The 12,002-nt window shown below is 66.2% G+C and overlaps 1 protein-coding gene across 1 annotated transcript; it reads left to right on the top strand.

The window, feature by feature from the left end:
• Positions 1 to 1,433: 1,433 nt before the first annotated feature.
• LOC143383257 (uncharacterized) lies at positions 1,434 to 5,312 on the top strand. The gene is made up of 3 exons (XM_076837587.2): positions 1,434 to 1,515; positions 2,310 to 2,369; positions 4,258 to 5,312. Exon 3 carries the CDS (start codon positions 4,311 to 4,313, stop codon positions 5,310 to 5,312), a length of 1,002 nt encoding a protein of 333 aa, XP_076693702.2. The 5' UTR covers positions 1,434 to 1,515; positions 2,310 to 2,369; positions 4,258 to 4,310.
• The last annotated feature ends 6,690 nt before the right edge of the window (positions 5,313 to 12,002 follow it).

Raw genomic sequence — 12,002 nt, 5'->3', positions numbered from 1 at the left:
ACCCCGGAGGGTGTCCCCGGGGGGCCTGCTCTCCTGGGGCTTGGTGGCCTTGCCCAAGTGAACTTCTTTCATGCCCTCTGTAGGGGCGGCCTGGCTCAGAGGGCCTTGCCAAAGATCAGGAATGCCCCTCAGGACGCTGGCCCGGGGTTCAGGAGCCCACTGCCTTCCAACGCCCTTTCTCCGGCGCCTGACTCCGGTCTTGGGCTCCACGTCGGCGTGGAGCTGCGAGGAGATCCCCTCCTCCATATCCCCCTGCGCCGGGGACTCTGAGTCCTGTCCCGGAGCGGGTACGGGCGCCGGCCTCCACTCCTGGCAGCGGCCCCCGCGAGGGGGCCCTGGCGTGGGCCGGCTCACAGGCGGCGCGTCCTGCAGGGGACTGCTGGCGTCGCGCTCGGCCGGATCGGGATCGGACAGGGGGTCGGTGTCCGACAGCTCCGACAGCTCGGAGTCTCGAGTGTCCTCGGCCGCCGCGCGGGGCCCCGGACCGCCGCCGCCGTCGTCGTCCCCGGCGGCGCTGCCCAGCGCGTAGGCGACGTTCCACTCGCGGGGGGCTCCGGCGCCCCCGCGGCGCCCGCTGGCGCCCGCGTCGCACTGGTGGGGCCGCTTGAGCCAGTACATGCGCTTGTCCACCGGCGTGCGCGCGCGCTCGAAGGCGGCCCACTGCTCGCCCAGGAAGCAGCGGCACACGGCGCAGACCAGCACGCAGCCGTCGGCCGGCGACAGCTCGCGCGCGCCGGGCGCCGGCTCCTGCTGCTGCAGGAACGGGAAGAAGGGCTGCGCCGGGGCCCCCGCGCCCGCCGCCGGCTCCTTCACCTGCAGCTTCAGCTCCTTGCCGCGCCCGATGCCGCCGCCGCAGATGAAGCACGAGAGCGCCGCGCCGCCGCCCGCCGCCCGCTCGCCCACGGCTGCCATGAGCCGCTGCTTGCGGGAGAGCGGCGCCGGCCGCCCGCTCATGGCCGCGCCCTAGCGCCCGCCGCCGCGCCCAACTCGGAGCATGTGTGCGCGCCGCAAAGTTTGGCGGCGGGCGGCCGGCGCGGGCCGGGGCGCGGGGCCGATCGCTGCGCCGCCCCCCGGGCCTGCCGATCCCCCGGCGGCGGCGCGGGCCCAGGCGGCGCCGGCGAGCGCGCCCGGAACGCGGCGGCGGCGTTGGCGGCAGCGGGCCCCGGGCGGCTGGAGCGGCGGCCGCATGTGCGAGCTCCGGCGCCTGCCAACGCGCTGGGTCATTTAATTGGGGAGGAGGAGGCGGGGCGGCGCGCGGGCGGAGGGCGGGGGAAGCCCTCCGCGCTCCTCCCCTCCCCCTCCCGCGTCCCAAACTGCGCACAATGGCTCGCGGGCTCCTCTATCTATTCTGTGTCCGGCCCCGAGCGCGCGCGATGATTCATCGCCCCAATTAGGGGCTCTCTCCGGCGCGCGCGGCTCCAGCCGTCTGAAGGGTCTCCTCGGGGACCCGCCAAAACCATCAGCGGCTGAAGCTGGTCTTTAAGGAAAGGTCAAGCAGGACGCGGGAGGAGCCAGGTAAGGACGCCGCGGAGCAGCGGAGGAAGGGCAGCTCCGGGAGGGCGTCTGCAGCCCGGGAGCTCCGGCGGCCTGTCCCCTCCCTGGTCTAACGGGGAGCCACTTGGAGTCCTGAGCTGCCCTGGGTTGGGGGCACCTCTCGAGGCCAGTGCTCTGATTTTGTAGACAGAGAGGAGTTGTCCCCTGTCTCCTGCAACTCATCATCCTGGGGACAGAGTCCTCACCCGCACTCCCCTCCCCTCCACACTGCTGGCCAGAGGCCACCTGGTCATCAGCAGAGATGGAGAGGTGGCCCAGGGCAAGTGACTCCACCTCTCTGGGCCCTTTCCTCCTCCTCCTCCTAACCAGCTGCAGCAGAGTTCCTCTGCACCTTTTTTGGGGGGTAGGGTACATTGTACTTGACACAGGGGGACTAGGGTTGCTGCACTGTAGAAGCACTTCCTGCCCCCCCCCCACACTAACTGCATCGCGGCCTGAGCAGCCCCATTCTGCAGAGGGGAAGGAAGAGGCAGTGGGCCCAGTTACTCCTCAGAGGACACCCAGTGGGACTCAGACTCAGGCAGGCAGTCTCCAGCCACTGCCCCCCACCACGGGCTTGTACCAGGCAGGCGCAGGTCCACCATGGAAAGTATCCACCGCGGGGACACAACCAGGACTCCCTTGTGGGCCCTCGGCCCCGATGCTCTGGATCAGGCTGGAGGCCCCGGGCCGGTCAGGCCTCCCTGGACCTCGAGTTTCCCAGCTGAGAAATGAAAGCCCTCAGCTCATCTAATGCGTCTCTGATTTCCCAGCAGTTTACGACTGTCCTGACCGGCCAGCTGGAACCCAGAGTCGGCTGGGGACAAAGGTGGCGGGTGAGCCCCTCCACCCTCTGGGGTGCTGACATGTAAATAAAACTGGGCTTCCTCTTGGCACCGAGGAGGCCCATGCATTATAAATAAATGGAAGAAGACAAAAGGGCCCCCTCCCGGGAATCCCTGGTGGATATTCCAGGGCTCCCAGCCCAGGGACTGACAGGAAGGCCATCAGGCCTGAGAGGGGATGAGGCTCAGCCCCAACCCGGCCCAGGAAAGTGCTGGGTCAGCACGCTGTGGGAAGGAATGCGGGCGGGCGGGGCTTCCTGGCTCCTGGCACTTTTAATACCCCAGGGGGACTGATCAGGAGGACTTTAAAGGGTGACGTCTGTTTAATTGCATTCTGGTTGAAGGGCCTGTGGGGTCCCACACAGATGGAAAGGTTGGGGGAAGCAGCTCTGGCCCTGGAAACCCCGGCTGTGCCCCTCCAGGGCCCTGGCCTCAGCTGCAGCGTCATCCCAAGGCCTCCCTGTCCTCTCGCAGCAGGCCCCTGCTGGCTCGGCCTGGCTCCTGGGCATGGGATTGCCTGGCTCCTGGGCATGGGATTGCCTGGCTCCTGGGCATGGGATTGCCAGCGCTCCCTGTCTGCTCCCCGCACACCCCCTCCCCCGTGAGCCTGGGTGCTCCTCCTGAGGGCAGCACCTGGTCTGTCTTGCTCACTGCCTGTCCAGGGCTGCTCTGTCCCACACACCTGGTCCACCGTGGGCCGGCTGTGCACCCTGGGCCGACCCCCGGCTCACTGAGCCTCAGTGCCCTGCTCTGTGCAGTGGGCTCATGATTCCTCCTCGTGGAGTCTTTCTGTGTAGACCAAGTGAGTAGAGAATGACCCCCTGGCCAGGGCTGGGGCTCCCCGTGACCATGTGTGCGGGTCCTGCCCCTCCCTGGCTCTAACAACGAGTGAGGAGGTTCTGCCGCCTGTTGGCACTCCAGGGCCAGGGACCACTCTGACCACGGTCACGTCTGAGCCTGAGGAGGGCCACGGGGTCAGCAGGATAAAAACCAGGAGCCGGGGCTCCCTTGGCCACGCAGGGAGAGCTTCCTGAGTGTGTGCCAGCGTGCCCCGCGTTGGAGCCCATGAGCACCAGTGTGTGGCACTCACACGTGCTCCGCGTGCACTCATGCCTATCTGTGTGTGCTGTGTGCACACGTGTTCAAGTGTGTGGCTGGGTACAATGTGTGTGCATGTGCTTGTACGTGCAGCTGTGAGTGTGTGCGTGGGCCCGTGCACGGGCTGGGTGTGGGGAGTGGGAGTGTGCGGCTGATGTTTGTTTTCCTCACCAGCGCAATGACTGGGAACAGTCCCTTGGCACAGATAAGGGCAGGGAGAGGCAGGTGATGGCGTGGGTCATCTGTGGGTGGGTGGCACAGGGCAGGGCACGGCCAGACACATCTGACTGACATCCCAGCTCCACTGTTTACTAGCTGTGTGGCCTTGGCCTGCTTCTTAACCTCTCTGAGCCTCCATGTGGAAAACAGGAACAACTAAACAACACCTTTTGTAGGGTTGGGGAAAGAAGAACACTCACAGAGTCCAGGAGCAGCCCATTCTTTGGGGATGGCAATGACAGTCCCAACGCACAGTACATGACAACCACACAGGAGCCTGGCTCCTGGGCATGGGAGGTTGTAGGCACCAACTCCCCGAATCTTCCCAAGCCTGTGGGGTAGTTCTATTACACCCCCAGTTTCCAGCATAAAAACCCAGACACAGAGAAGGGAAGACACTGGCCCAAGGGCACGCAGCATGGTGCAGCTAGGTCTGGTGCCCCAGCCGAGTGTCCACGTGACCCCCCTGGTTTTGCTAACTGTAAGTTGCTTCCCCCTAAACCCAGCTTGAGGGACAGGGACAACCTGGAGTCTCACCCACCTCCTCCTCTGTGTGTCCCAGTTTCACAGCAGAGGGCACTGAGGACCTGGCAGTGCCCATGGGACCCAGGCTGGATGACACCGGAGCAGATGGAAACTCAGGGCCCCGTGCAGCACCACGTAGGCCACCGTGGACCTGGCTCCCCTTTCAAACAGAAGCCGTCCATGCGTGCCCGCCCAGGGCTGCCAGAGCCTCAGCCCCTGTCCCCAGCAGAGCCACCTCCTTGCCCACGGCCCTGGCTCCCTCCGGGCTACCGCCCACGGCTGGGTCATCGGTCCTGGAACCCAGAGAGCATCCGCACTGCCCACCAGCAGCGCTGCCTTGGGAGTGGAACAACAGGCCACTCGAGTCTGCAGGAGACCAGAGGCCACCAGCCGGGAACCTCCAGGCGCATCTCAGACTGGCAGCTGCCTGTGGCCGGGCCCTGGCCCGCGAGTCACCTCCAGCTCCCAGCACTTGTCCCGGGGAGCCGTCTGCCGCCTCTCCCCCGGGCGAAGCCTGAGCAGGTTTGCCTTGCGCTGCCCCGTGCTCATGGGGCCGGGGACGGGGCTGGGGTCCAGTCCGCGCAAGGACGAGGGAGCCAGACTACGCTAACCCCAGGTGCTTCCAGGCTCCGTCCCTCACTCCTGGGAGCCAGCTCGCCAACCCGGTCTCCACCTGCCCCGGCTGCCCTCACCCCCACGCCCCTTCTCCCCTTCTGGCCAGGGTCTTGCCCTCTTCCCCGCTCCACGCTGCGCCTGCACCTTGGCCTCCCTCTCCGGAGCCAGTCACCTCCCTGGCAGGTCCCTCCTGACCCTGACTCCCAGGGAAGCCATGTGTGCGTGTCTGGCCTCTGGCCGCCCTATTTCCCTTTCTTCTCTTCTTTTTGCCTAAGAATGAAGCGAGCAGTTCCCTGCCACCCTCGGGAAGAGCCTCAGATACGCCAGGCCACGGGCAAAGATGTCCCCTCCTTCTCGGGGGAAAGAATGGAACCATTAATAATAATAAAAAAAAGTCCCTGGGATTTATGGAGGCCTTGGGCCTCTGAGCGTTTTGCATCCGTTGGCTCCTGGGGCACAGGAGAGGTGGAGGCCTGAGGGGAGGCCCTGTGTGCGTGGTGGCGGGGAGACGGAGGGGCTGAGGGACAGGGCCTCCCTCAGGGCCGGTGGCTGGAGCAGGCGGCTGGTGGACACCCATTGTGCTAATTCGCTAAACACAGCACATTCGACCGCCCCCTCCACCCCCGGGTCTCAGTGGACGAGGGGCCTTTCACCTCTGGGGCCTGGAGGGACCAGGCTGAAACCTCCGTAAGCTGGACGGGCCTTGTTCAAGACCACAGCAGCATTACACAGCGAAGGGTCAGAGCTTGGGGACAGACTGAGCAGAGCCAGGTGCCCTGGAACCTGGCCTTGTCCCCCTGACCCGACAAAGGCCCCGGGAGCCAGCAGCCCAGGGTCCCCTCCTGCAGACGCCAGCCCCCCCCCCCCATCTCGTTGCTGTGAACTTCAAGGCCTCATAAAACCCCTTTGATAAACGATCCCCAGAGCTGACCTGCCCGGGGACGGGGGACAAACACTGCACATAAATCCTCCCTGTGCTCAGAGGCTCCCTGCCGCCGGCTCCTTGGCTGACCACGAGCCTGCAGCAGAAAATCCCCGGCAGGCACGGAGGTGGCTGGTCCCCAGCTTCCCGGCCACAGAGGATTCTGGCAAAGGTGGGCCTGGGTGGGGGTGCAGGGGAGGCAGCAGCCGGCAGCAGGAGCGAATCCGAGAGCCCCGAGGGGGCCTGGCATACAGTAGGCACTTAAATGAGCCGGCCTGCAGTCTGCGGCTCACATCTGGGGACAGTCAAAACGCCCAGTGCGGTGTCCAGAGCTTCAACTCGTTCAGGCCCTACAACACTTAAAACCAGGCACATTGCTGTACACTTCTCCCAGAAGGGCACCGGGGCTGGGCAGGGGACCCAGGTCCCCAAGGCCGCAGAGCTCAGAGGTGTCAGAGTTGGAGTCAGACCCAGAGTCTGGCCGGGCGCCCTCTCACCCGCCAGCTGTGTGCTGAGCTGCTGGCCTGCAGGCCAGCCTCCCTGCCCCTGCCTGGTCCTTGTACCTGACTGGGTCCTGCCCACGGGGCCAACGGTCAGGGCTTGCTGGCCACCTCTGAGCTCTGCTAGGCTCCAGGGCCGCCGCCCCCCTGGCCCAGGTCCCCCAGGGCTCTCAGTGGGCTGCTGCGGGTCCCCGCGCTGGCTCTCGGGTCTGGGAGGGAGGCAGCAGCTCCTGATTGTTTGCAGCTGTTCCCGGGAGTCAGGAGGCCTGGTCCAACCCGCTGCCCGCCGCCTGCCCGGCCTCCTCGGCTCTACTGCTCTCGCTGATGGGGCCATGCGGTGGGCCCAATGCGGGCGTCTAACCCTGCCCTGGGCCGCTGAGCTGGGGAGACCCTTACCAAAGTGGGCCTCGTGACAGTGTGCGGCTCACACAACCCCCACAGCTGGGACCAGGCCCCGGGAGAGCGTGCCAGCCTCAGAAGCCCCCTGGGTGCCCGAGGCCTGAGCCAGGGCCGCCTCACAGCCAGACCCCAGGCTCCGGGGTCCCAGTTCCAACTCCTCGATCCTTCGCAGCCTGTTGGGATGTCCCTGGGACGCGGCCCGCAGGCCTCAGAGCCCCACCCCCAGTCATTTTAGACTCTCAGCCTCGCCCCACCCCCATGGCCCCCAACCCCGGCTCCACTCACTCTCCTTCTGCCCTAGTTCTTTGGAGCTGGGCAGTTGGGGGCAGCACAGTCCGACACGTGGCCGTCTGTGCCTGGCCTGCTCTGCTCCCCCAGCGCCTCAGGCTCAGCAAGCGGAAGTGTGCGTGCTCCCCGCTGAGCCGCCCGGCCTCTTCCTCGTGTGGGGTGGGGCTGCCTCAGTTCTTTTTCACTGCCGTGCACTAGTCCTCTGATGGATATGCCATAACTTGGGCTGGGGGCTCTGGGTGGTTTCCGTTTGAGTCAACATGGAGTGTTTTCCTGAACATTCTGGGGTATCCTCTGCTGAAAACACAACGCCTGTCTGCGGGGTGGACACCCAGGGGTGGGACTGCTCACGGCGGTGGGTGGGTGTTGACCTGGATGCAGAGAGAGACGCTTCACACCCCAGCTGTCGTGGAATTCCCAAGGTTCCCTGCTCCCAGACTCCCCACAACTGTGCAGCTGCCCGCCCACCAGGCTGGCCCTGCAGGGCACCCCTTGCCCACCTGGGCAGCCAGCTGGAACCCTTGCAGGCTGCAGAGGACGGCTTGGTGGCCTGTGTTTTCATTGCGTTGTGCAAGCACATGTGGTTTCTGTGTCCTGGCTCTGAAACTGTGTTCCTTTCACAGGCCAGAAACACTTAGCCCCCCCCCCTCTTTCTCTCTCTCTGTCTCTCTCTCTCTCTTTCCCTCCCTCCCTCTCTCCCTCCAAAAGGGGAAACACATTTTTAAATTCCAGCCTGCTGGGGTCCAGCCTGATGGAGTGCATTCCAGCGTCTGGAGGCCGCGCTCACCAGGAACAGTAGCTCACAGTCCCAGGGCACGGCGCGGCCGCCCCACCCCTTCCTGGGGGGCTGGGTGAGAAGGGGCAAGGCCCAGGCCCTGGGCAGCAGGCGTCTCTGCAGCTCGCTGAGGTCTGCTCCCAGTGGCCTGCGTCGCGGCATCAGGTCCTTCAGGGAGCCATCCAATAGGGTCAGGCGAGGCGTCCACTTTACAGACGGGGGAACTAGAGCCCAGAGGAGCTCAGCTACGTGCCCAAGAGTGCACAGCTTCTTGTGGATAGATGGGATCCGGACCTCACGGCCAGAGAAAGGGGGTGACCTTTGAGCACATTTCCCGTCCACATGCCCATGGAGAGCAACCGCGCCTTCCTCTGCCCCCATGGGCCGATCCGGCACCGTCCAGGGAAGAGCCACAAGCACAGCGGGTCCTGCGAACGCAGGGCTCCTCCTTCCAAGGCCGAGATTCCCCAGGACAGGAGGCCTGGGAGGTGTGTCCTCCGCCGTCTGAGAGGGGCTGGGCCCAAGGCCACACAAAGCCAGGACGAGGACCCCAGCACAAAGCTCCGTGACCCCTGGGAGTTCATCTGGTGTTGGGGGACCGGGTGCCCCACCCGTCTGTAAAGCCCCTCCTGACGACCGTTCTTCCCACGGACCCCGAGGTCACTCAGGGAGGACTCTCGCTGTGCCCTGAGGGGAAGCACACAGTGTCCACATTGCAGGGGTCCAGGGTGTGCCCTCTGGTGTGGGGGATGGGGCAGCCGGAGGCAGGTGCTGGGGCCTGGGTGTCCTGTTGCGACTCCAGCCGGGCACCCTGTGGGCTTCCAGAAAGACCGCCCATGGGCCCCCTGGACCCTGCACGGCCGTTAATGCCAACTGGACATGGAAGCCAAGCTGCCAGAGAGGCGGGAGGCAGGGGGTCAGGTGTCACAGTGGATGGCGTCCCCGCCCAGCGGTGGGCAGCTGGGGGTCCTGGTGGAGGGTAAGGGGTGGGGCGGGCTGGGCAGAGGCTGGTCCTGGGGGCAGGGCCCGTGTTCAGTGCGAGAGGAAGCAGCGCCTCTCACCGCGGAGCTGCCCTCCTGAGATGGGTGCTCCCCCAGGGTGCAGGCTGGGCCTGGGGCGGGTCTGGCAGGCAGCCGGCTCTGGCGGCGCCCCCAGGGCCTCGCGGGGTCTCCCAGCCCAGCAGGCACCTGCTCTTTCCACGTGCGAGCCCAGCTGCCGCGGTCTCCCTCCCAGGCCTCCTCGCTCTCAGGTTGAAGGACTCCCTGTCCGCAGTCCCTGCCCGTGACCCCAGGAGACCTGGGGTGCTCCCAAGGGGCACCAGGTGTGGCCACCACAAGGTGCTTGCTCGTGCCCCGAGCCTAGTGAGCAGGCCCCGTCCCCGGCCTCCGCCTGGCCCACCGCTTGGCCCTGGGACGCCCTTTCCCAGGCTCCTTGTCTCTGCCTCCCCAGAGGGCAGAGGCGGGCCCTCGGCCTTTCTCTCCGTCCCCTCCTGCCCTGCCTTTCCTCTGCAGTGTCCTCTGTGGCTCCAGCAGAGGCTCTGCCTCCCCTCTGTCCTCAGCCAGGTGACAGCAGTTCCTGTGTTCTTGACCTCGGTTGGCTTCACCCCCTCGGTTCTTTGGGAGAGGTCAGCCTCGCTGCCAGGTTCCCTTCCTGCGCCCCTCTCTAGGCGCCCGCCTGGCCCGGGGCCTTCCCTGCCCAGCCCTGGCCCAGGATCCTCGGGCAGGCTGCCGGCTCTTCCCCTGATGGCTGCCGTTGGTGACCCTGGACGCCTGGCTTCCTCTCAAGTCCCACGAGGGTGTGACGGCCTCGCCACTGTCCGGCATGAGGACCTGGGCCACTTAGGCCCACTCGGAACATTAGCTGGAGAGAGACCGAGTGAGTGGACAGGGAAAGCTCAGGAGCCCCCTCAGCCGGAGCCTCGCGCTTTCGGTGACTCCGTTCCCCTTCGTAAAGTTGTGACGGGTGACCTGAGGAGCCCGTCCCTCGCTACCTCACTAGGATTGTTGAGCACCTACTGGCCACCAGGCGGGTGGGTGGGTGTGGATAGAAGGGTGGGAGGTGGGTGGGTGGATGTGGGTGGATGGTGGGGGGGTGGATGGTGGGGGGTCGGGGAGGTAGATGGGGTGGGTGGTGGGTGGGTTGCGGGGGGTGGACAGGAGGAGGGAAGGACTTGTCCCTGGAGTAGAGGGAGGCCAGGAGAGAGTGCAGGCCTCCCGGATTGAGATGGGGGCTTCGCGTCCCTCTGAGGAGGAGCGGGCGGGCGTGCCAGCACTCACTTGGAAATGTCATGCTGTGCTCCGCGACACGGGTGGCAGTTGTGCTCCGAGGAGGGAGTGAGCTTGGTGGCAGTTTCTGAGCTGAGTTGCGTCCCCGTGTTAGCCAGGATTCACGCCTGGGTTTGGGGGACCCCCCTCCCAGCCCCGACTGTGGCCACCAAGGTGGGCTTACAGCCCTGCGGCTGCCCAGGGACACGGGCTACTGAGGGCCGGTCAGGCTTCCACGTCCCCGGCAGCGGGAGCAGGCTACAGCCAAGGCCCTGAGCCCCGGACTGAAGCCCACAGGGTGGGGACGCTCCTCCCTCGCCCAGGCCAGTCAGGGAGCAGGAGGGACCCAAGTCCCACGGCTCACGAGCACCAGGCTTCTGAGGCAGGTGACCCCCGGGGACAGTCTGGAGAACTCGAAGGAGGGGGACCGACACAGGGACTTCTCAGGTCCATCAGGCAGGAGCGGAAGGGTCCGGAAGGCCCACCAGGGAGGCCTGCGAAGGGAGGCCTGCCCAGGCGTCACCGGTCACTCTGGGAAGGGAGTGGGGCTCCCCGGCTTTGGCACCCACGGGAAGTACGTAAGGCCGGCGGAGAACTAGCAGACGCGAGGCCACGTTCGTGCGCTCCGCCAGGGCCGGGCTCCCCTCCAGGGAGCGTCCACGTCGCTCCCTGGGCTTCCGAGCAGGAGGGTGCTGCCTGCGCCGACCGGCCAGCACCCCAGCAGGACCCGGGACCGCTCTCCGTGGGCCTGCAGTTCCACAGAGGAGGAGCCTATAAACAGCCCTGCGTCTGTTTGGGCAGATTTTGTGGCCAAACAAGTTACACAGACCCCTGTCTCTCTGAGCTTCAGTGCGGGGGTCCCAGGTGGGGGACGTGGCCTGTCTCAAGAGGTGGCCATCAGAGCCCACCATGGCCGCTGGGCAGTGCCCAGGAGGAGGCCCACCCCCCCGCCAGGTGGAGGAGGGCTTAACAGATTGAGTGTCCGCAGGAGAGGCCCCAAGCCTGGGGGCCCGCAGCCCCCTGGACCCTCGGGTGTGGCTGCGGCTCGGAGCCTGGTTTTGTTGTTGTGAGGAGCTTAAAATTTCCAAATGCCCCGAGACTCGGCGAGGGGCCCCTTAGGGGACAGGGCTGGGACCCGGGCGTCAGGAGACACCGTGGCCCCCTCGGGGTGTCCTCTGAGGGGCCGCCTTCGGGCAGTGCTCGGCAGGGGCTGCCTCCTCTCGGGGAGCGCCCCCAGCCGGCCCCAGGCACAGGAGAGAGCCCGCGAGGCCGGCAGAGGGGCAGCCCGAGGTGCGGGCGGGCTGCTGTCACCCTGCCACCTCCAACAGGTGGCCTGCCATCTGCCCCTCCCGCCCGAGCACGTGGCCAGCCCTCCCGAGTCTGGCTCTGGCTGGGCTCAGGCCTGAGTTCATGCCGCCAGAAAAAGAACTTGGCAAAAGCCGCCGGGCCCGAGGACAGAATGGGGGTCACTTGTACCCAGGGAGGGAGGCTAAAAACGACCAGGGACCTTGGGAAGCCCCTCTGCTCAGCCTCGAGCTTCCTTCACTGGGTTCCTGGAGTTGGCCTGAAAGTCTTTCTAGCGCTGGCCGTGCACACGCTCCGCCTGACAGACATCTAAACGCAGCCCAGAGAGGTCAAGAGACTTCCTGGGGTTGCACAGCCTGGCACTGGCTGACTTGCTCGCAGTCGGCCTGTTTATTTGGTTGGCTCCTGCCGGCAAGGGGCAAGGGGGCGAGGGGACGCCAGCCCAGGGCGGGGCACGAGCTTCCCAGTTGAGCTGCTGGGCCTCGGCTTCCTCTTCTGTAGCGTGGCGTGAGGGCAGTGCCCTCTCAGGGCCGCTGTGTGACCCACGCCCTGTCCCTGGTGGAGCCGGCTCCTCCACATCAGCTCAGGAGGTTCTGCTGCGGTCTCACAGCTGTGCCGGGTGGCCACCGTCCCCAGCCTCCTGGCCCTGAGGGGCAGCCTGCAGTTACTTGCCGGCAGGCCTGAGGCAAGCCCGGGCCTAGGCCGGTCCCTCTG

Source organism: Callospermophilus lateralis, chromosome 18, assembly GCF_048772815.1.
Source record: "Callospermophilus lateralis isolate mCalLat2 chromosome 18, mCalLat2.hap1, whole genome shotgun sequence".
Classification (NCBI taxonomy): domain Eukaryota; kingdom Metazoa; phylum Chordata; class Mammalia; order Rodentia; family Sciuridae; genus Callospermophilus; species Callospermophilus lateralis.
Note: the sequence above shows the minus strand (reverse complement) of the source record. Positions and strands in the feature narration are given on the sequence as shown.